The 23,372-nt window shown below is 43.0% G+C and overlaps 2 protein-coding genes across 2 annotated transcripts in view; one reads left to right on the top strand and one right to left on the bottom strand.

The window, feature by feature from the left end:
* oaf (BRICHOS-like domain-containing protein out at first) overlaps positions 1 to 13,810 on the top strand; it is a 30,523-nt gene extending 16,713 nt beyond the window's left edge. The window contains exon 4 of the mRNA XM_075691720.1: positions 292 to 13,810. Coding sequence (XP_075547835.1) covers positions 292 to 581 — 290 coding nt within the window. The 3' untranslated portion in view covers positions 582 to 13,810. The remainder of the gene's footprint in view (positions 1 to 291) is intronic.
* A 7,365-nt stretch (positions 13,811 to 21,175) lies between these two features.
* Positions 21,176 to 23,372, bottom strand: part of LOC142582247 (cytochrome P450 3A43-like) — a 111,582-nt gene continuing 109,385 nt past the window's right edge. The window contains exons 13-14 of the mRNA XM_075691712.1: positions 22,124 to 22,286; positions 21,176 to 21,384 (exon numbers count right to left, since the gene is read on the bottom strand). Coding sequence (XP_075547827.1) covers positions 21,289 to 21,384; positions 22,124 to 22,286 — 259 coding nt within the window. The 3' untranslated portion in view covers positions 21,176 to 21,288. The remainder of the gene's footprint in view (positions 21,385 to 22,123; positions 22,287 to 23,372) is intronic.

Here is a 23,372-nt window from a genome sequence, read left to right as displayed (position 1 = left end):
TACTTCTGCGGAAATTTCGATTTATTGTATTTGTAGTTCCTTGCGGCGGCAGCAAAATTTCGTTGTATAGAAATTGTGTATGAACACTCTTCTTTAATTGAGGTTCGAAATACATGGTGTTGTATGGTTAAGAAGTTTGTTATATTGAGGTTTAAATGTATTTGGGTGGTCTGTACACCACCTACTGCAGATGGCACTTGCAAAGGGAACTTTTGTGGAGATGGGCCCCAGTATGTTGATTGCTTTTGTGAAATTAAGCAGATGTTTGTCTTTCTCATGTACTCTATACAGCATCCGGCCAGGACCCACTTTTGCTGGCAACTGCTGTGCGTCCGGCACCAGGAGCAACACACACAGCTGCAGGGCTGCGCTGTGGTGCTCTGCCTCACACTTCGTCGAGTCCATGCGGCTGCCATCTGCAGCTGTGCGTTGCCTGGTTTCCGTGTGGCCTCAAGTGGTGCCGTGATGCCCGCCGAGCTGCCTTCCGCTGTGGCATTCGCTCTTGCCGCAAGTGCCGAGAATTCCGTTTTCCTGTGACCAACCGCATGCAGTGCCTCTGGGATGATGCCTCGACTTCCTGATGGTTGCTGGCTTCGCTTGCCTACCGTGGCCGGTCTTAGGGGCGCACTGTTGGCGAGCATGGTCTCTCAACAGCCACGGCCGAGATGCAGCTGGCAGAGTTTAACTACTCTACAGTCGACTCCTGTTAATTCAAGCTCGACCACGAATATCACATTTGCAGTGATAAGTGTCCTGAACTCTCCCTCAGCTCAAAATGGTGTAGTAGGCATTGAGCGTGGTCAAAGTCGGCTACCCAGGTCAATATGCAGGCACGGCAGTGTTGCCAGGCACACGCATTATTTGCATGGTCCTTGCAAGGTCAACATATGGTCGTAAGTCTAATATAAGATCCATGAACGATTAAACTGTGCGAACAAAACTATAATTTATTATGTGAGAATATGTGAATAGGCATATTTTTATGCTTTTCTAAAAACATTACATAATGCACAAACAAACAAGAAACTAATTAAAACTTTGGTAAACAGTTCTGCCATCTTGCAGTTGTCACAGTTTTTTTTCAAGTGTAGTGGTTCACTTCTTTGTCGATATAGTTATTTCAAAACAAACATTTTTAACAAGCTATGTTGTCGTTGTTCAATGCGCCATGAATGTCCTTCAGCAGCTTTTCATTGGCCATGGCACACTATGTTATTGTTTTGCCCCAGAAAACTGTGAATTTAGGATTAGCTGAAAACTCTGTTTAATCCTATAATACCTTGATAGCAATGAGCATAAAATATACCAACCATATTATCTTATTTATCTTGCCTTTTATTTTAAGCACATGGTGGTATACAGTTGAACCTTGCAATAACAAAATCAGTAGGGAACATGAAAAAATTTGCCTTTGCGAGAATTTCGTTGTTGCGAAATGAGATAACACAAATAGGCAGTGCGTCGCAGTCAAAATTCTGTTGGCCTCCCATGGCAAGCTGTGCTCAAGGATTTAGAACAGCATTGCCAACAGTACAAAGTGCGCCGCGTACGTCGATCAGCAGCGGAAGCACTGCCGTGGAGCAGTATTCTCGGTCAACAGATAGCTTTTGCAGGCACGATCACTTTTGTGAAATTTTGTGTAACTGCGTAACTTGGCACCGGATACAGAGCGACAGCGCTCCACACGTGCAGCAGCCTTTCTCCAGCGCACGTTGTTGCCAGTGGGCGCCGACGCACCCGGTGCCACGCGCGAAAGTGATCGTATCACGTATACTCGAACGCAATCTATCGAGATTGTGGCCCCTTCCTGCAAATCTACGTCTGGTGACAAATCCCCACCCAATGCCTGTCGGTTGGCACTAAAACCAGTGTTCTTGAAGTAAGGGATGTGTATGCCTGGAAGATTGCACATCCTGATGCGTGGCACTCCCTGCTGGTACCGCCAAAAACAATTCCATGTCAGTGGGACATGGATTTCCTTGGTTTCGCTGCATTTTTCTCACAGAGGTGCACGTTACGCACTGCAATAGGTGTAAATCATTGTCGCACGTTGGTAGCAAGATGTGTGCCGCTTCAAACAGGCGATCAACAAACAAGATGGTGTCAGTGATGTGTTTCCAGTGCACGTGATCGGTTCCAGTGCTTGGCTGTTTTTGTCAACAAAAATGGTGGCGCCCATGCATGTGTAATGTGGTGGTACTTCATGCAATTTTAGTGCAAAGCAAATGCATTTGAGCAGATTTTGGAGGCTGCTAGCCTTGCCCAAGTAGGTAATATGTGGGGTTACGTTCCAGCAAATTTCGTTGATGTGGAATTGTAGTACAGCGACATTTTGCTGTCGAGAGGTATGAAACGCATTGAATTCTATGGGCGTGTGCCGGGAATACGACAATATTTCATCGTGAGAATTTTGTTGTCATGGGTTTTGACTATAGTATGTCGAAGAAAGTTGTGGATTGTGCCACATATACAAACAAAGTTAACTGTGTATTTACAGATTGCAACTGCCCTCTTTTTGGAACACACAAATCTTACAACTGCACTGTGTAGGGCAGAACTTCCAATCATCATTTGGTGGATAGTTCTCATACATTTGCATGTAAGTTGACATTGCAAGCCACTTGCTGCATGCACCATCATCAGAGTTGTGGTGCTTGTAATATGTGTAGATCTCTTCATGGGGCAAAGCAAGCATTTTGCATCCACTGGTGTCACAAGCTGCACAAGGGCACATGATTTTTTTTTGTGTGTAATAATAGGCTGGAGCATTACACCTCTAAATTGCGCAGCGTTGGTTTGCAGTGAACCCATAGCATGACAACCAAAATTTAGCTATTTGTTTGAATGAAACATCACGGCAAGCTATTAGGTTTGAATTAATGTGAGTTGGGGGAGGGGGGCCGTAACTTACCTTCGCTAGAAGTTGGCTGACGTTTGGTTTAGCTCCATGAGTGGCAAGAGGAACAAGTCCATTCGAGCTTTTCAGCCACATGTGATGCAGCTGGTGCCTGGAAAGAGTCGCAGGAATGCCATCCAAGTCTGGCAAAAATATGGTTCTGTGTCTTTGGATAAAACTGATGAAATCTGAAAGCAACCTCTGATAAAAGTTTTGCCAATTTTTACTTATCCCCAAAACTATAAATTTTAGGACTATGCAAGCGATCTGTTTTTTCCTTTTCTTTTTAAACATTCAACAATGTTTGTGACTTACCGAACAATATACCTTCATAAGGACACATTGATAACTTTGGCTCCAAATTCTGGTCACAGAGATGATCATTTCAGCACAAAATACACAGCAAAAGTTATGCTTTATTTCATCAGTATTCTTGCACTATAGCATGATCTCCTTAAAGCCCCTCAGTGCTGTAAGAAGGTTCTTTAAAAAAATTTCTTCAGTGAAAATAATCTAAAACAAATTTGAACACCTTAAAGGGACCCTGAAACGATTGTGACGATTTTCTACAAACGTACTGAGTCGTTAGAGTAGGTCCTTCTGATCATTAATTGACGCATCTAAGTGCTCTGCATAAAGCGTGTTAATTTATTGTAAGGTTTTAAAAATGCACATTGCTGCTGATCGCAGCACACTGCGCAGTGGAATTTTAAGCCGCCCCTACCCATATGACACAAATCACCCATATGACGTCAGTGGGGCAAGCTATCCGATTGGCTGACCAGGGCACGTGATCGATAATTTTTCCAACTTTATGGTAAACAAATGATGTTTGTAATAGTTGAAATGTTTGTTAATTTGTTTTTATAGAAAGAAAGTAACATAAAGGAAATGCACAAGAAACAATTTTCAGTACACTTAAGCACTTCCGGCACAAAGCAAGCGTCTTCTGCTTGTGTTACAACATGCTCCGTCTTTGACGAGAGCTCCGCCGTCAGTGTCGGTTTGTCTTTTCGCGAGTGCTATGATTTGACTTTGTTGCGTTGTGGAGTGCAAACGTAGCGACTGGCAATATGTCAGGCTGCGGCATCGTGTCTCTCTGCAAGCCGGTAGACTAGCGGACTGGCTGCAGCGCATCGGACTGCCGCTATCCGATCGGCGCCAGGATTTGCGCGATTGTGGCCGTCACTTTACACCGGAAGATTACTAACGCAATAGCGTTTCGTGAGTCCGGTGTTAGAATAAACGCAAGCGCAAAGGGGGCAGGGCCTGGCCGAGTCCCCTTGCGTGTTATTTCATGGGATGAACAGAAGCGCAAATGTAAATAGCCTGCACGGTGCAGCCACCTGGTGGCATAGAGCTCAACCAGACACAGTCGCAGTAACAAAATGTATTCTTCTTTGCTGCTGGTGTAAATTTTTCGCAGGAGTGTAATCATTAACACATTGTTTTTGTAAATGTTTAAAATGTTTTACACTTGGTCAGAGCAATATTAGCTCTTTCTTTGGCTGCTTAAGCTCTGCGCCAACAGGTGGCTGGACCGTGGAAACTGATCAGGCAGCTCACGTACGTCTACACTTAAGTTCTTTCATCAGCTTGAGTTTATGCTTCCACCATTCAGTCAAAATGTTCCGGTAGTGTGTGGTTAACGGAATACCCGACACGTTCGACGCTGTGACAGAATGCTCGCAACACACGCTGCTTCGATAGCTCTCGCTTGCGGTTGACGGCCAAGCGGCTAGCGGAGAGCTTATGCGCGCGGGCGGGGGCGGGCTCCAAAACAACCGGAAGTGGGCGATGTGATGTTGCACCGTGACGCAGAACCAGTGAAGGCGGAGCTTAGCCCCAATGGCTCAGCAAACGAGTTGAGGAGGGAAAGCATGGCTAGGGAGGAGGGTAACTTGTAATCTCTTGTAGCTCTATTAATACGTAACGGAAATTGTGGTGCGAATGTTCTACTTAAGTTGTACCTTACGTATCTACAAAATTTGTCCGAACAGTTTCAGGGGCCCTTTAAGGATTTGCTCCAGAAAAAGAAAAAGCAGAACCCTGAGTATGGTGCAAAGAATAGCAGATGACAAAGGGCAAAAATAGGAAAAGAAAAGGTCACAATGCGAAGTTTGTCATTCAAAGCTTTTCATTGCATTTGACGTGTCAAATCATGCTTGTGAGGCGTCAGTGCTGCCATCTGGCAGTAGGGTCGCCAGCCAATTTTTCAGGCACAGAGGCTGTTAAAAATGTCTGGAAAGCAAATTCATAAGATCATCATTTTTAGGGATATTCAGATGAGGAATTTACAAATCAAGTAAATGTATAGAAAAACACAGGATTTTGAAATTCCATTCATATGGGCAGCCTATAAATGAGCAAAAACCCAGGTCACTCCAGTTCCTGGTTGTCTTGTGACAGCACTTAAGTGGCCAGTGGACCATGTTTTCATAAAAGAACAAGCCGGAGAAATTTATTGAGTGAATAGCACATTTACTTCAGCCAAAAACCAACATTTTCCATATATTCTACCACACAACTGCCCCAAAATGGATGCACGCTATAACAGCAGTGATTACGGCTGAAAACATATGCAAATACAGAGCACCAACCTCTTGTAGCAATTTGCATAGGCCCTTTTCCATGGCAGGCAGCCTCCAATATTCTGAACAAGCTATATTTAGCCATTACCAGGTATGAAATTCTCAAATGCTATACTATTTCAGTTTAAAAAAGAAGTATTTGATGTGTATTCGTAATTGCAAATGCATGTTTGAGATAATTTTATTGCTTCTCGCCTTCCCAACAAAATTGTCCCTGCTCAACTTGTTATCTTGGTCATCACAGATAGCAAGTTGGTGATCAAAAGCTATTCAGATTGCTTCTTTATTAGCCTTGACTGCCAAAAAATGTCCGGAAAGTGAAGTGCATTTTCCATTACTGATGCAACGTGGAACTGCAAGATATCTGAAATAGTGCAGGGCATATTAAAAAAAAGTTGTAACATTGCTTGCCATCTCAATTTCTGGTTGTCATTTTACCTTTGCTGCCTGAATCAGTTGATGACTACCTTCTAGCAGTGTACCAAGAGTGACTTTATCATGAAAGCCTTTCTCATGCTGGCAAGTATGGTGGTGGAGAGATACTTTGCATAGTATGACTTAAGGAAAAATGTAAACACCGAATGTCCTAATTCACACATTATGTATGAGCAGAAGAAGGCAATACAGTTAAAACTCAATCTAACAAAACCCAATTTTACGAAGTTCCCGATCTAACAGAAATTTCCATTCCCCGGCAAGTACTCATAAGGTTCAGTGTTGTCATCAACCCAAATTAGCGAAACTAGCTTGCATTAAACTGGATTTTTAAATGTTTTCCAGAAATAAATGAGTAAAAAAGAGGTGTGATTTTTCTAATTTTGATGCAGACTGGTTATTTTTTTCGAGCGTGCGCTCTAACGCTATCGCGTTAAAACATTTCAGCACCCTAGTCACAGCCTTAGCTTTATTTTGACGAGGCTGCATGCTGCGCCCATGCAAAGAACAACGGACTCGGCAGTCGCTAGCATTCTCTTACGTACCAGATAGTGCTAGGGGCGGCAATAGTTGGGCCCCCCTCGTCGACTTTCTACACACGCAGCTGTGTGTTAGTGGCAAATACCATGCTGCGGTACCTTTTGTATGTCGCTAAGTTACAATTCTAGATTTCAAAGGACTTAAAAATCCCTCGATTTTCCGAACTTCCTGATTTAATGAAATAATTCAAGTGTGGTCATCAGTTTGTTAAATTGAGTTTCAACTGTAGTTACACACAAGAAAACATGTAGATTAACAAAACCTGCTGGTAATAGTTTAAGACACAGAACATCTTTGGAAATTTTCATGCAGGGTGCAATTTTCAAGTTACATAACTTTACGGGATTCATTTATGGCAAAACTACAAATGAGGACATTTGTAAACTCTTTTTTCCTGCGAATTTCATTTTAGGGCATATATTAGTAAATGGAAAGGTGCTTTTAATTGTAAATTTAAATCAAGTACCACTTTCATATCGTGTCAAGTTTCTTAGACAGTTGTTTTTTAGATCGTACATTGATTAATATATGCAGGCCTATAAAAATTTATTAAAATAATGTTCAGTAGACGCCATTTGCACGGGCTTTCGGGACACAATGTGAAAACCTTTGTTGATTCAGCACTAAAATAGAGCTAACAGATTGATGCAACATAAATCGGACTTTTGAATTTTTATTTTCTTTTTCAACAAATGCTGCATAAATTAGAACGTCATGTATATGTGACTCTTCTGGCTGAATTGATTTCTTCTTTGCGCTTGAATTTCGCACAGAAGCAGTATTTCACAATGCATGCATTTTAATACCATGTTTGGGTGTATTATTTGCTTGTTTTATGCCGAAAATATCAGAAGTACGTGGCACCTGCTGTGATGCCAGAGAAAAAAAGTGCATTTCTCAGAAGCAATATGGTGGTGCCATCTGTCACTATAACGGCAAAATATGGCATGTTTCATGCTAAGTGACAGATGCCACTGTTCTGTTGCAACCAAGTCTTTTCTTCTGTTGTCTGGTAATGCTACAGATGTGTCATTTTGGTTTTATTCTTAGCCGGAAGGCTCACATATGCCCAGTGCTCTTATTCACACAACGTTCAGCATGTTCACACTGCCTGAAAGCAAGGATAGACACTAGCTTTGTCTGTTACGCCAGTAGCTGTGTGGGCACCAGCTTTGAGAAATAAATGGAAACATTCTTAGTGAAAGTCATTGTTGCCAGTGCCTAAGTTCTTTCATGTCAAAGGCTGTGAGAAGTCCAGAAATTCTTCTGGTTACTGTGCATTGCTGGTGTTGACATACACATTACAGAAAGAAGGGCTTGACTGCACAGCTATTTTCATGGCCAGGTATGTGTCTACTTGCACTCTGGCAATTGCGGGTATTATGGGAACAGTGTTAAGCCCTCGAGTCAGTACAAGTAGACATGTACGTATCATATCACTGTTCTTAAGACAGAGGACTCGGAATTCCATTGAGTGTGCAGAACAACAGAAACCTGCCACATTTGGTGTACGTAGCTTTCTTGGCTGAAGCTTGATGTGTGAAGTAGTAAGATCGCAACACAGTACGAGCACTGCAGTTGCCAGGTCTTTGTTTGTTAATGAGTGCGTTGAGGTAGCGTGCTGTACTTTGGCTGTCTCCTGTGTGCTAGCTAGTTCTTGCAGAGAAACTCATTTTGCAAACATCTGTTTGCACTTGCAAAAAAACTTGAGGCTCCTGCGCATAGATGTTTGCTCAGAATTTGTGAGCGGTGACTGGTGTAAAGGTTGTGGGCCATGTGTGTGCGAGCGGTTCCCTAGGTCTGTGCTTTCCTCACATAGAGTGATATCTGCTTTTCAACGCCCTCGACTCTGCAATCTTACAAGTCTCACTGTGCCTTTGTCCTAAGGGTGCCGCACTAGGCATACATGCTTGTCTTGAAATACTGCTGGTATGGCAGGTGCTCTGTCAGGTCTGTGAGGCTTGGTCTGCATTTCTGAGCATTTGCCTCATGATAAGCATATTCGGTTGATAGTGCGACATTGTCTGCTTCCAGGTGTTCAAACCTCCGGCCACCACTCGGTGCAAAATAGTTAACTTGTATGTAACACAGTTGAGTTTATCCACTGGCTATGCATGAAAGTGAAAACTGTGTGATGCAATATTCAGTGGTGTTTTATTTTTTTATATTACTGCGGCAAAGTATCATAGTTATGAAGTGTCCTGGCACGATCTATGTTACCTGGAAGTAATATTGTTTGAAGGCAACATGTGGTATTCTGTGCACGGTAGATATACAGGTGAAGCTAGCTGCAAATGCTGAGCAACACATTGTTTTCTCTGCGCTTGCATGTCTGCATTAGAAGCATGATGGTAGCATTTCACTCTTTAGCAGCGTAATTTCTTATGTCCCCGACAGTATAATTGTCGGTGCACTGCAGATTCAGAATAATTGAGAATAGCCAAGTGCCACGTGTTGGGACCTCAGCGAAGCAGTCAACCTTTATCTGTTCAAACTTGTGTCGGTGAAAGACTGCAGATTTTTAAAATTACTGTATTGCATTTTTCACTTACAAAGAAAAAGCATATTTTGTGCTCTGTTCTTTCGTACTGCAAATTAAGTTAAGCACATAACTCAAGGAAATGAGGCTTTGTTGGATGGTTCTTCTCAGTTGCTTCAAGCATTTGAATACATAGATTCAACATGTGTTCTGAAATAAGTTGTCTGTTCGAGAAGGCATTGCTAATGGCAAGACTTAAAGACAAAGTAGTATTCTGTATATGCTACATCTTGGTTTTGTCAACCCTCTACAAATGTCTTTTTTCAGCTGCTCTTGGCCGCAGAGGCCACATATCTTTGGTACCGTATGGGCCAAGCAAGCAGGAAGCTTCAGTTTACTGAAAGCCCTATTCGAATTAACCATTAAGAATACATTGGAAACATTGTTGACTAACCAAAATTTTTGTTTGTTCAATATCATCAAAATCATGTGCCATTCAAGTTTGGATTATCAAAAGTGAACTGTTATACAGGGACAGCGCATTTGTTCATTCTTGAAAAGAGATATTTTGTATGTTTGCAGATACATGCCTACTCGGACATAACACGTGTGTGCATGTCACATGAATGGTTGTACACTACTTTCTGTTGTGTGCGGATGTGTTTTTACACATCTGGCATTATATACAACAGTTTGTTTTCTTCCCTACATTATATTACGGGATTTTTGGCTGCAAGAAAAGTTGTGTGATGAACACGTGACCCTGCTTTCGAGAGGTGTGTTTTGTGCACTGATGTGCCTCGGTGCCTTTTATTGGGTTGTTTCATTTGAGGCAACTCAGCACAGTTGGTGCAGCTTAACCAATTCCTGACGTTACATCTTCAATGCTGCCAATGCAATTTGCTATATTCAAATTCTAGAGTATTCTAATACAAGCTTAAATACGTGTGTTGTTTGTTACATTTCTTTTCAGCATGTTCTGTAGGGGCACTGCAAATGCCTCAGCATCTCTAGTCGCAGACAATGTTTGTATGTTGTCAGCTGCTCATTTTTGAACTGCCACTATGCAGTGTTATTGAACTCACTGATGCATGACGCAAATGAAACTAGGAATGATGCTGCATTCGTAGTTTTTCACCTGTGAGGTTTAGCATTTATTCAAATTTCCATTGCTGAATGGTCTGAGTACCATAATATCCCGAGCCATCACTCACGTCTTTTTTGAACATAATTGACCAAAGAAGGGGTATACAGGCAGACTCTTTGTCTACAAGCACATAATGTTCATATGCCAAGAATGAATTGCCAAGAGTGGCCTGTAATTGATATGCTTTATCAAGGCTTGCCAGCATTGTTCAAGCAAAATTGTATCCAAACTTCGTTCCCATCACAGCAGTCAAAGGAGGTACTGAATTCTTAATGAAGTAACTACAGGCGTGATCTTGTAAGCTCCCTTTATTTCTGAACGGATGTGACAAGTGCTTTCATGAAGCCCAAGTGCAATATGTACACTTTAACACTTTGTCACGGTGTCTCTTTATTCTTGAATGTCCCGACAAGTTGATGAGAAGAAAGAATTCTTGAACATGGTGCCTGAACGTAAATGCAACCCTCTGCTAACCAAAAACAATGTCATAGGTTACTTTAGCACAGAGAGTAGTGCAAAAGAAAGGTAATTTAAGAGATGCACTCTCACGTTTGATGAGAAGGTTGACGAGTTGCTGTGCATGACTGCTGTTAAATCACATTCTTTCTTGCATCAGAAAACCTTCAATTCAACAATAACTGCCGCATATGCTTGTAACAAATATTTCAGTTATTTCGAAGATAGTGCATCATCTATAATATGTCAATATCTGTAATCAATTAATTTTCGTACTTTTGAAGACTGGCCTGTAGTGACAAACATTCATGCTTCAGGTTAGCACTTCTTTATACACAGATTGTGTCGTATTTCCAAATATATATATATATATATATTTGGAGTACTTAAGAATGCTCAATTGTAATTTGTGACTGAATTTGTTAGGAATATACATAAATAAAAAGTGTCACTCAACTGCTGCCTGAATGTGTATGGGTGTAGCTGTGGCAGTGCACTTGCAAATCTTGAGTTCTGTGTGGCTCTTGAGGAGTGGACAACATCTGGGTATATTTTGTAGAATTTGTATTTTAAAATAAAAGGGTTATGAGCCATGACTCGGGATATTATAGTAAATTTGATCGTGCACTGTCCTGGAGATGTTCACAGTGGCAGAAGCTACATTCATTTTTGAAGAATACTGCTTGTTTTCAGCGTAAAATGCACCGAACATGTTGGTCACAGTGTCTCGTTCCACTATTCTGTGCTTGTAGCGAGTCGCAAGTTAAAATCGAGAGAGGGCTTGAGTGCTTAGTTGAGAGCACTACGTGTATTTAGTCTGTGGTGGTAGTCTGTGTGGTTGAGTCTGTGGTATTGAGCCTATGTGGCAAGCAACTAGTATCTGCATTATATTTAAAGTGTGCTTTGTTGACTTTACCTCTTAAACCCAATTAGCTCCAGATCACTTGGCCACCGTTGATCCGTGATCAAAGGTCACCTGTGCTTTGCTACAAGTGTGCTTCAAGAAGCTTAAGCGATAAAGTCCTCACCTTTAGTGCCATTGCAAGTGTGCAAGTTTGTGCTCGTTGTAAGCTGGATACTCGGCTAGTGTTCTGCAAACAACCACTTCAGTATTTTTTTCTTGATATCCATTGCCAACTATAGCAAGTCAGCCAAGCTTGCTGTTTGGCTTGGGATTTCACAGTGATACTGCTTTGGTTTGCTTGATTATTTTGATGGGTTTGCAAGACATATGTGTGCATAGACTATTACGGTCTAAACTGGGCATGAATGTATAAGGTGACAATTTATAGCAAGTCTGACGTTGCCAACACTCAATTAAAGTATACTTAGTAATCTAATTATCTATGCTGTTTGCAGACTAATGATTTTTGCAATGTACAGTGAAATGGTTCCTGGTTTTAAGGGATTACAAGTATTGAATTCCTAATTGAGGCTAGAAGCTTGCTATGCTCGTCTTGAGTCTTGTTTAAGCTGCTAGGTAGTGGGTCCATCGGTGGAACTCTATGGATCTGTGGGCTGTCATATGTTTTGATGGAAAACTCCACAACAACAGAAGTGAGTTCTTGCGTCGCGTGTGCATTTCTTAAAATTCTCACAGCTGCTTCTTTTGCATTGATTATATTTGTTTCTGCAATTTGTTTTTGCACTTTTCATAGTTTTAATGGTAAGCCTCAGCAAGCAGCATGAATTACTCTTTGACTGTGCATTGCTTGCTGTGCAATGTTTTCTTTCTTCCAGCTGGTGTGATGCAGATTTTAGAAGCGCATTGACTTTTAACTGACTGGATCTACAGTAGTCCAACTGTCTGAGCACTGACTGCTAATCGTCAGAATTCTCGGTGAACCAACTACTATGCTCAGTTTGGTAATGAATTAAGATCTTTGCCTTACCCTTTCTGTGGTACCAATTTCTGCAGGAGTAAAGCCCAGTCATGTGGTCTCATTTGAATCTGCACCTCACTAGTTCTACTTTGGAAACCCACTGTTTTGCAGAAAGTGCTGTCAGACGAGCTGGTTGGGAAGCCGTACACTTGGCTGCCTTTCTGATTTTATATATGGTTTGATGAGCGGACAGATGGTATAAATCTTTACTATTCACTTTTAAAAGCCATTCTGAATGATTAGGAGTACTTTGGTTAATATTCTAACAATTTCCTTTTATTGAAGCTTGTTGATCGCATCTGGGCATTAAAGTGAAATGGCAAAGCTGCCAGCTACAACATTTCTGTCAATGTTTCAGTGATCTGTTTTGTAATTTCTTGCCTAGCAGCTGTGAATACTACTTACTGGCTTGCATACCGCTAATGTTATGGCTGTTGTCGCTCCATCTTTTTTTTTTTCTTTTATTTTCTGTGCTGGTTGAGCTACTGGCAGCACGTGATCACTCTGTTGTAAGTTTTATTGAAAGGATTTGAAGTGTCTTTGTGTGGTGAACTTTGACAAATTAACCATACATTTCTGCATACTGAACAAATAGCACAGGCAACAGGACTATGAGAAGTTTGTTCATTATGTGAATGTTCAACCAACCAACCCAAATTAGCACTTTTGTACTGCATAGTTTTGAGCTCTCTGCTTATTGAATTGGATTAGCATAAGGTGCTCGTAAGCCATGTTCAGTTGCTCTGACATTTAACTATACCAGGAAATCAAATTCTTGGCATTGTTACTGTATTTAACATGTTGAGGTATTTTTTTTAAGCAGTAGTTGGATTGCTGCTGTGTTTGAGCAAGTCGTTGAGCCAATCTTTGGTGAAGGTCTTGACAGTACTATTGACGTTTGTAAATTAAGGCAGCAAGAATGTGCATGCTTTCGTGTCCCTTGATGTCATACAAGACCAGGGCAAGCACTCCTTGACCTCTTGTATGGTCTGGTTGTTAATTGAAGATAGACAATGGCTTTGCTGAGGCGTTCATATTTCCTCTTTTTAGTTGTTTCCATGTGTTAATGGTGCGAATGTGAGGCAACATTTTCCAACTAGCCCAAGCTGCTGTACTTTAATTAGGGACGCTGTGATGTACAAAATGTGCGTGTGTGTGGACAGCCATATTCAAGAACAAAATGCGTGGCCTTGGTGGCCCGTACTGATTGTTTTCAAAGTGTTCTGCCACTGCCATCCCGTTGGCACAAGGCACCCACTTGTATCAAGGTCTTCCCTCGGCACACCATGCCATATGCGCAGCAGCTGCTGGAGTGCTCTCTTGTGTGCTCTGCGACTATTGTTGCTATTTTACACAATAAAGTTTCTTTTGTATGCTACGCAATTTGTGTCTGCACACATTTACTTGTTGCTGAACCTCTCTATAATAAATGATAGACTATAACAAAGTAATTCTAATATTTTTCCATTGACGTCAGCAAGTAACAAACATACAGTTATGACAAATGTTTTTGTCTCATGAAACTTTGTTATAACCAGCTTTGACTACACACATTGCTGTAGTGTATGTATGACTTGTGTTCAAGAAATCTACACAATGCAAAAGATTATGCTTATTGTCAGCCGTGTCTCCTCACCAAAATCTATGGCCACGTGACCCATTTCATGCTACTTCATGTACATGGCCCACAGAGTGCAAGTCTTTATACTTATCTACAAGGTGTTCCAGACTAAGAACCTTTTAAGACAGTGCCTGCATAAATTTTTCGGTCATTTCTTTCTTTCTTTCTTTTTTTTTTTTTTTTTTTTGTCCAGAATCATTCAGAGCCATCATGGGCTACAAGCTGCAACAAACAGCTTGGCAGAGTCTGGGAGGTCTTCTTGTAACGTTATGTGAACACTTCTCACCAACTGTCAAATGGATCACTATGGAAAAGACTAAAGTATTATGAAAATTATAAATGAACTCTACCTAAAGTCATCGACCAATTTTTAGGACACAGACGGGGCTACCCAAATTTCCCGTAATTGGGCAGTCTGAAAAAAGCAAATTTTGATGTAAAAATAAATGTAGCTTCTTTTAAACTCCAATACTGCAGAAACTTGGTTCACAAAATGTTGCTGTATGTTGTGCTTTGTTGAAATACCTACTTGAAATTTCAAGATAGACTAGGCCGCACGTTAGTTTCACGTTCACCCGCCGCAAAATACAGACATCGCATGTGCAACCTCGACGCTATCTGTTTAGGCTGTATTGTGCCAATTCAGTTTGTAGCTTTAAGAACACATGCGAGATTATGGCATTTTGTCCAGTAAGCATATATGCAAACCCTGTAGGCATTCGCTATAACTGCTGGCTGACTGGCCGTGAACCACATCATGCATCCAGCCTTGGCAAAAGAACACTTCGTGAAGCCACAGTGGTGGCCCAACACGTGACCTCTTGCATTGAGATCATGGAGAAAGAATAGAGATTTTCTGAGCTGTTTGGTTCCCAGTAGCTATGACAGCAGTTTTTATTCGGTGCGCGCTTGTTCAGCTGCCCTGCTGTGGCTCTGTCTGCAGAGTGGGAACACTAAAACCAACTGCGCACTTTGATGTGCAATCACGTGTTGGGGCAACAGGTTTGCCTTCAGTTAGGTTGTGCAATGGTCCCTCCTAACTTTTTCCTTCGTCCATGTTACCAAGCCCACGGCCGTGCTAGAGGGAGGACCGCTCGTGGACCACTTATGCCCGGCCATGCCAAGCCCATGGCCTCCGAGATTTGCGCAGACAGTGCACACAAATCGGAGGCCATGCCGAGCCTCAGTTACATATCATCCTTTACTACAGATGGCTGTAGTTGTCCTGATCGGTCGACGAATTCGGCGTTTACAGCATGCCAGGCAGCCATGTGTACATATCTGGTTAAGTCGGATACGTCGTGCCGTAGACGCTGAAATCGCCAAAATTTTCCCTGCTCTTTAAACATGACCCGCAGCAGCAGGAAATCAGTTGCTGCAGCGCAAGCGCAGAAGTGTGCAGCGAGCGACAGCTTCGCTGTTTGTCAAGGCGCAAACCCAACACGCTCGCATCCAAGGAAGTTATATGCTCGCATCCATGGAGGAAAGAAAATGCTCGCATTAGTGAACTCGAACTGCATATAGGTCAGCATGCTGCTGTACAGCCAAGCTAGCATGCGATGCAACTGGTTACAGCGGTGGCTTCGGTCTGCAATGAGACATGTTCTATTCCCACGCCAGTCACACTAGAATGTAGAGCATCCAATTTTCACCAACGTAGCGTAAAGGTTCACCACACATGGATTGCGTCTGCGTTAAGCCAGACTATATTCGTGCCTTTAGCTTGGCCACCCAAATGTGCTCTTTTAGGAGTAGAGGCAAAATGCACCGAGGCTCTGCTTGTTGAATGGAGATAGTCAGATAGTGAAAGCCGGCTTGACTCGGATAATACTTCGCATTAAAAAAACATTTTGGGCCCGCAACGGCGTTGGCACAAAGCACGAAGCAGCTAGCAAAGTATACTGACTCTGTGGCTAGCACATGAGCAGCAGACGACCCGGGCACTGGTTCTTGGCAGTGTCCAAAATACGTCACTTCCAGCGACTAGTAATAGTGGCATTCTTTTTTTGGTTTCGGTATGAAATATGTTGATCCTTGCGAACGTTTTGTGAAGCTCCCAATCGCATTTAAAGCGTAAAATTTTCCACATCGGCTAAATTATCTGAAACGTGGCTTTTTATGCGGTCCAGAATTTAATTGCAGTTGTCCTTTAAGTAACACCCATATTATGATTATTATATACTAATATATACTTAATTAATCAATATATAGTTATTATATACTATACTATTATTAGTATTATATGGAAGGTATGAAATGTCTCAATTTTAAAAGGCAATAGCTCATCAATGAATCGTTTACAAGAAGATATTTTTGAGTGTGCCTTGTATAATTTTTTATAAATAAACGCAGTTATCAGCAATCAAATGCGGTCACGCTCTCGTTCAGCCTTCCCACTTTCCTCAGATTACGCTTGGAGCTGTGCCATCATGTACTCGTGGCCCACCATGATCAGGCATTTGCTATGCCCAATCATCACGAGCTTTCGTTGATCTCGAGAACATATTGGTGTTATTGTTCTCCCCCACTAGACTCCACCATCACCCTGTCCATATAAGCCTCCTGAATAAAACCAGGAAAACGCACACTGCAAGTCCCAAACGACTTTTGGTTAAGCCCTCTCAATACAGTCCTCTCTCCCATATACTGGGTGTTTCAACGAACACTTTCAAAATGTTTTAAAGGTTGCCTGTGGCAGATAGCACAATTCTAGTTTGTGAGCTGGTCTACTCGAAGAGGCGGACATTACTTACGCAAAAAATTGAAATGCATAATAAGCTAATTAACAAGAATTTGCCAATTAAGTTTTTAACTAATTACCTTGTGGCCTATATCGCAATTTACAAATTCTAGCCGTGGAGTTCAGAAGGCAGATCCACTTGAAATGAATTCTCAAAATGACACCAGCAACGAGATATTAATTACCAAACTTTGCAGAGAAATGCATTGGCGCTCCAGTTACTTTTGCGCTTCAGTGCATAAAACCTTTTGTTAAAGGTGACAAATGCCAATGCATTTCTCTGCAAAGCTCAGGAATTAATATCTGGAAATTTATCTCATCCTGAGAATTCATTCCAAGTGGATCTGCTTGGCGAACTCCATGGCTCTAAGCACGAGGTCGCGGGATCGAATCCCGGCCATGGCGAATGCATTTCGATGGGGTGAAATGCGAAAATACCTGTGTACTTTACTTAGATTTAGGTGCACGTTAAAGAACCCCAGGTAGTCCAAATTTCCTGAGCCTCCCACTACGGTGTGCCTCAGAAACAGATGGTGGTATTGGTGTGTAAAATCCCATAATTTTTTTAACTCCACGTTTACAATTTGTAAATTGCAATATGGGCCATAAGGTAATTAGTTAAAACCTTAATTAGTGCATTGCTTAGTTAGTCGGTTATGCCTTTAAATTTTTTTTGCATGCCTGCCTCTATGATTAGACCAGCTCATAAAACAGAATTGTGCTATCTGCTACAGGCAATCCTTAAAAAATTCTAAATGTTTTCCCTGAAACACCCTGTATATAGTGTGTGTGTGTGTGTGTGTATTACGTACAGCGGACCCTTGTGCAACAGACTTTCAGATATAATGAACAATATTTCAACCTTAGTTTGTTGTATTTTATTAATGCAACGAAGTTCGCTTTTAACGGACCGCGCTGTAATGGACTATCGGCTACAGTAGACAAAATTAGCTGCAATTTTTTTCAAAATTTGGGTTCTAAAATGTACTTTCGCTGTGTCGACATGGGCTGATAACTGACTTGCGAGGGTCAGCCGACGATCGCGACTCAATATCGCGCGCGTGAGAGAGGAAAGTGGGCAGGAAATGCGACGTCTTCTTTTGCATGTTCCTTCATGCACGAGGCACTAAAGGAGTCAAGGGAGAGAGGGTTCTACTGTAGCGGCTGCTGCTTACGGCATAGCTGCGCAACCACCGTATCTTGAAGGCGATCTGCGATGTGGACAAAATGCACCCAGTGCTGGTAGCTTCGTATGCGCTGTGCTTTCGACGTTTAGTTCGCATTGAAGTGAGAGCCAGCACGAATGTCAATTCACTCGCTGCTGCTGCCGCGCATCTTCACTCCAACGTCTTTTAAATTATGGGGTTTTACATGCCAAAACAACTTTCTGATTATGAAGCACGCTGTAGTGAGAGACTCCGTAAATTTGTACCACCTGGGGTTCTTTAACGTGCACCTAAATCTAAGCACACGGGTGTTTTTGCATTTTGCCCCCATTGAAATGCGGCTGCCGTGGCCGAGATTCAATCCCGTGACCCCATGTTTAGTCGCCCAACACCATAGCCACTAAGCAACCACGGCGGGTCTCCAACGTTTTGACAGCAAATTTCCGTGGTCATCAAACGAAATAAAACTGCTATCCTTACTTCGCATACCTGTCTACTAATTTGCTATCGCAATTGATACTTCGTCTTTCAGGAAAAACTCCTTTTTCGTAGCATTTGTACTTGTGTACACTTCCTTTGGCACCCACTCTCTCTAATGGCCTGTGCAAGGCTGACACTATTCGTCGAATAAAAATGTAAAACAATGAACATTGTTTGCTTGTATTAACTGGAAAATATTATCTGCAATCGCATTGAATTGGCCTGCGTTTAGGAAGCTGCTAGCTGTTGAAACCAGCCCTATTCCAGTAGGCCTCAGAAAGTAAATGTTTCATAAATGTTCGTCCCTCACTCTTTGCAATAACATTGCAACACCACTAATCACGTCCAAAGTTTTGGAAGTGAGGCATTTTGGATATTACGGACTTCGGATAACATGGACGTTTCTTGTTAGATTATCAGGGTCTGTTGTAATGAGAGTCGACCGTACATATATATATAACTCTTCAGCTGGCACCAGTTTTGCGGCACAGTAAGAAAACAAGACAGCTACATACACGAGCTTGATGCAAGGGGTATCCTCCTGATAACTGAACACATGCCTTGAGATGCTTGGCATGTTTTGATTTGGCGATACTGAGGTGCAGTTAGAACACAGGCAAGAGCTTGCATGGAAAGGAACGTGTGGATAACACATGCTTCCAAGAGCGAGGGTGACGTGGCATTGCGGCGATGCCTTCTCCCATTGCGTAACGCCTTGCGCGCCATCGTTGCAGCAGGTGTTCCCTTTCGCCCACTCTGCTCCATCGATATGCGCTCACGCCGTGGCATCACAGCCACTGGGAACTCTGTCGAGGCGCCCTTTACATTGCGTCACAGTTAATGGCAATGGGCATTTAGGTGCAGTTTCGCTGCTACAGATGGCAGACGTGAGGATTTTTTGCTCAATCACCACCTCAATTGACCATTTCAGCATAGCGTTACCGTTCTGCCTTTACTACTACCGCTTCTCCCAAGTGCACATGCGCAGTCGACGGCAGGTGGTATCACAAATCTCCTGTGGCAGATAGCACACTTCAAACTCGATGAGGCGGCCATTACAAGTCTTTCTTGGACCAAACATCTTACTGCGCTTAGGGCTAAACTGACCAACTTCATACACGTTCTTCATGTAATATCAGGACTGAGATGGGGCGCCTCTGAGCGAAGTTTGCTCCAAGTGTACCAGGCACTTTTTGTGGGCTACATACGCTACAGCATGCCTGTGTTATCCAACATGGGGTCATCTTGTATACGCACGCTGGAGAGCCTTCAGGCTCAAGCACTACGGATATGTCTTGGCTTGCCACGGTGCACGTCAACTAAGGGCACAATAGCGGAAGCACGGGCTTGTCCTATCGACATATACAGGTCTTGTGAACCTGTGCGAACCTATCTTCGCCTGCTAACCAGACACTCACACCATCCACTGTCAACGCTTCCAAGCATCAACCTTGACTGTGCTTTTTCTAAAGCTATTGCATGTCACTCAAGCATTGTACCTGCAAGATTCCAGGCAACCGACATCCCCGCGACACCTCCATGGACATTGCCAAGACCACTAGTGAGGCTTCAGATACCCGGAATTAGGAAGAAATCTCACGTTTCCTCCATTGGCTTGAAGCAGCTCACCCTGTCCCATATATTTACTTTATATAGTGGGACTGTACAAGTATATACCGATGGTTCGGTCACGCCATCTGCCACAACGGCCGCATTTGTCAACCCACAACTTGAAATTACTCAACGATTTCGATTAGACCACAAATCAACATCTACGGCTGCGGAACTTGCGGGAATACGGGAGGCTGTCCATTTTATGAAAACGCACACACCCCATAAATGGACAATATTGTGCGATGCCAAATCAGCGCTACAGGCGCTAAAATACTTTTTAAACAAAGGACCATACTATCTGCTCGTGCTGGAAATCGTCGAACTTTATCACAGTGCCGAGTTAAGTGGCCACGTGATCACCTTTCAATGGGTGCCTAGCCATTGTGGTGTTTTTGGTAATGAACTCGCTGACAGTGAGGCAAGATCGGCCTCCTCTTCCTCTGATGAAGTACGGATTGCCTACTCGCGACCTGACACCAACTCCATGATCAAGGCACTCATGCAGGACCTTACAAAGGCTTACAGAGCCCACTCTGATAACATTCACAGACGTCTACATATGATTGACCCAGACGGTAAATTCTGTTTGCCCCCAAAGCTTACACGGAGCAAAACATCATTGCTACACAGGATTCGGCTCGGCGTTGCTTTCACCCGTTGCTACGCACACCTCATCGGCCAATCGAACAGCCCTGATTGTGTACACTGCCAGATGCCCGAAACACTGCAACACGTACTGTGCGACTGCCCAGCATATATGCTGGAGCGAAGGACGTTAGACAGTTTCTTAGCCAGCGTTGGCAGGCAACTACTGTCGGAGGAAGCTATCCTCGGCCCATGGCCTGACACTGCAATTTCAATGCGTGCAACAAAAGTATTGTTGAAGTTCCTGCAGGACACCAAGCTCGACGAGTGGCTCTAGCGAGGCAACTGTCTCATGTACATAAGCACTCACCACTTCTCTTATCATCATCATCCATTCCAATACTTTCACTCTCCTTCCCTCTTCCCCAGTGCAGAGTAGCAGACTAGAGCGCACTAGCTCAGGTCGACCTCTCTGTCTTTCCTATCAATAAATTCTATTCATTCACTTCATTCAAGAATGCCTAATTGAATAATTAACATAATTACTTTTATCAACTTTTTAATTAATTACACAATGCACTTATTTCACTCTTCTAATAATAGCTAGTGCACATTCAAGGCATATTCAGGTTTCCGTCGGCTTTCGCACTGAGCCTCAGGCTTGCTTCTCTCTTGAGATGGGCACGAATTTGATCCAGGGGCCCTCGCGAGGCTCGCACACCATTGAGTAGAAGTGAAGGTCGAGGTTCTCCTGAAACCAGTTGCAACGTCCATGTTAGCCTTGCTTATGCTGCGATGAAAGCCAGAATCAGCAATAGCATTTTGTGTCCATTAAAATTGTAGAGACAGTCAAATTGTCAGTACAGTGCATGACATCACTGAGAGTGCTCAGCTTTGATTAGGGGGTGTGCAAACACGCAGAGCTTGCACAGTGGCAAGTGATCGAGAAATCAGAGCCCAAATGAGTGGTATCGTCCAAAACCCAATGTATAGGACGTGTTTTTGGCTCCTGCAATCGCTTCCACTGCATGGAACCAGCAAAAGCATAGCGAGATGTGCATTTGTTATCCAGAGGGTGCCAGCATTGGGGACACCATGGAGATTTACCATGGACCATAGAGATTTTCAAGAATGTGAAGAAAGAAATTAGAAGGGAAAATCTGTACGATAACACAAAGGAAAGTGACTTGCTATTTCAGCATCGAGTTGGTTGCCTAAGGACAAAAACATATGGGCGCAAATATTCGCAACTAGGTGAGGAATGTGGATGCTGCTACGAAAATCCTAATGGAATGTGAAGAGATTCACTCAGTGAAACCCCGTCGCCCAGTGTTTGAAAAACTGTGGTTTGGGAAGGGGAGGTAGGATGCTTGTGTAAGGTTAAGTAACTCTCACCTCAACGGTACCATACAGGGTAAAGTAGGAGAAAAAGACACGAGGGGAGTGGTAAAAGAATTAAGGCAGGCTCACTGTGCCCAGGTCCTGCTCACCTTCTGTGAATTTCCGGGCTCCAGGCAGAAGCGTTCCACGATGCGGCCCACGGTGTAGATGATCTCAATGAGTGCCAACCTCTTGCCGATGCAGTTGCGGGGACCCTGACCGAATGGCTGGTATGCCATACCATGCTGCTGGGCAACATTCTCTGGCAGGAATCTGCGCAGGAACATGGTCGCGCCATTTCATTGGACAGCGCGAAGTGATTAGGTTTTATTAGATCATGCGAGCTGCTTGTTGAGCCTTTCCCTGTCTCTCTGAACCAGTGACGATACATGCGCGATAGCGTGCACCGACTTCGAGCAGGGCTTCTAAGATGCAGTGACAGCATATACGGTGCTGCTTCTACACGTATATTGAATCCAGCTATGCAGGTTGGTATCGCAAGAAGGGCGTGTAGCGCTACCGGGCCTCTACTCTGGACATTCTGCCATCTTCATCTAGGTGTGACATAGACACAGTGCATGGGGCACTGATGGCCTAGTTTTGCTTTCATAACGTGATGCAAACTTGACTTTTTGCCCAAGAAACTGGAATGAAAGCACTGAACCTAACGTTCTTGTTAAAGCAAAACAGTTTTCCTCCTCAGTAAAAATAAAGCAGCTAGCTAGAAGCATACAATTATGCTATCAAGAACGCTTCTCGCTTCCTTTGTCTGCTGCGTACAAGCCAAGGAGGTTAAAGGGACACTAAAGCAAAACAATAAATCAGTTCAGAGTAATGAAGCATTGTTTCAGAACCCTGCAGGCAGTCATTTCAAAAAGATAGTTTGATTATTAGATGAGAAAAATGAAGGTCCAAGTGTCAGCATTTGAATTTCGCGCCGAAACCCCACCGCTTGTACGTCAGCGTGACGTCAGGGATTCCAAAGTATGTTTTCGCATTTGGGCAGCGTTGGCTGAGTACAGGTTCCCGAAACTTGCGATGTTTAATATTTGGTTCCTTTAGAACACAATGTAGTCAATCTGTACCGCTATATATTATTATCAGGTCCTAGAAGATGCCATAAAAATCCATGACGTCACAGCCACCAGGTGCGGGAACTTCAGTAGGCGTCGCCACCTGTATTTCGTTCTTGCGCTTTTTCTGGCTTACCAAACGTCTTATCATTGTAAGAGTGGTGTTTTTGGTGTTGTAGAAAGGTAATTTACTGATGCAGAAGGAATAATTTTTCCCTTTAGTGTCCCTTTAAAGAAAAACTGCTGGAGTAGAAACTATGTGCTGAAGCTAAAGCCGCACAGGAGG

The sequence above is a fragment of the Dermacentor variabilis genome, chromosome 5 (assembly GCF_050947875.1).
Source record: "Dermacentor variabilis isolate Ectoservices chromosome 5, ASM5094787v1, whole genome shotgun sequence".
In the NCBI taxonomy this organism is placed as follows: Eukaryota; Metazoa; Arthropoda; class Arachnida; order Ixodida; family Ixodidae; genus Dermacentor; species Dermacentor variabilis.
The sequence above is the reverse complement of the archived record's forward strand: the minus strand, read 5'-3'. Positions and strand labels throughout refer to the sequence as shown.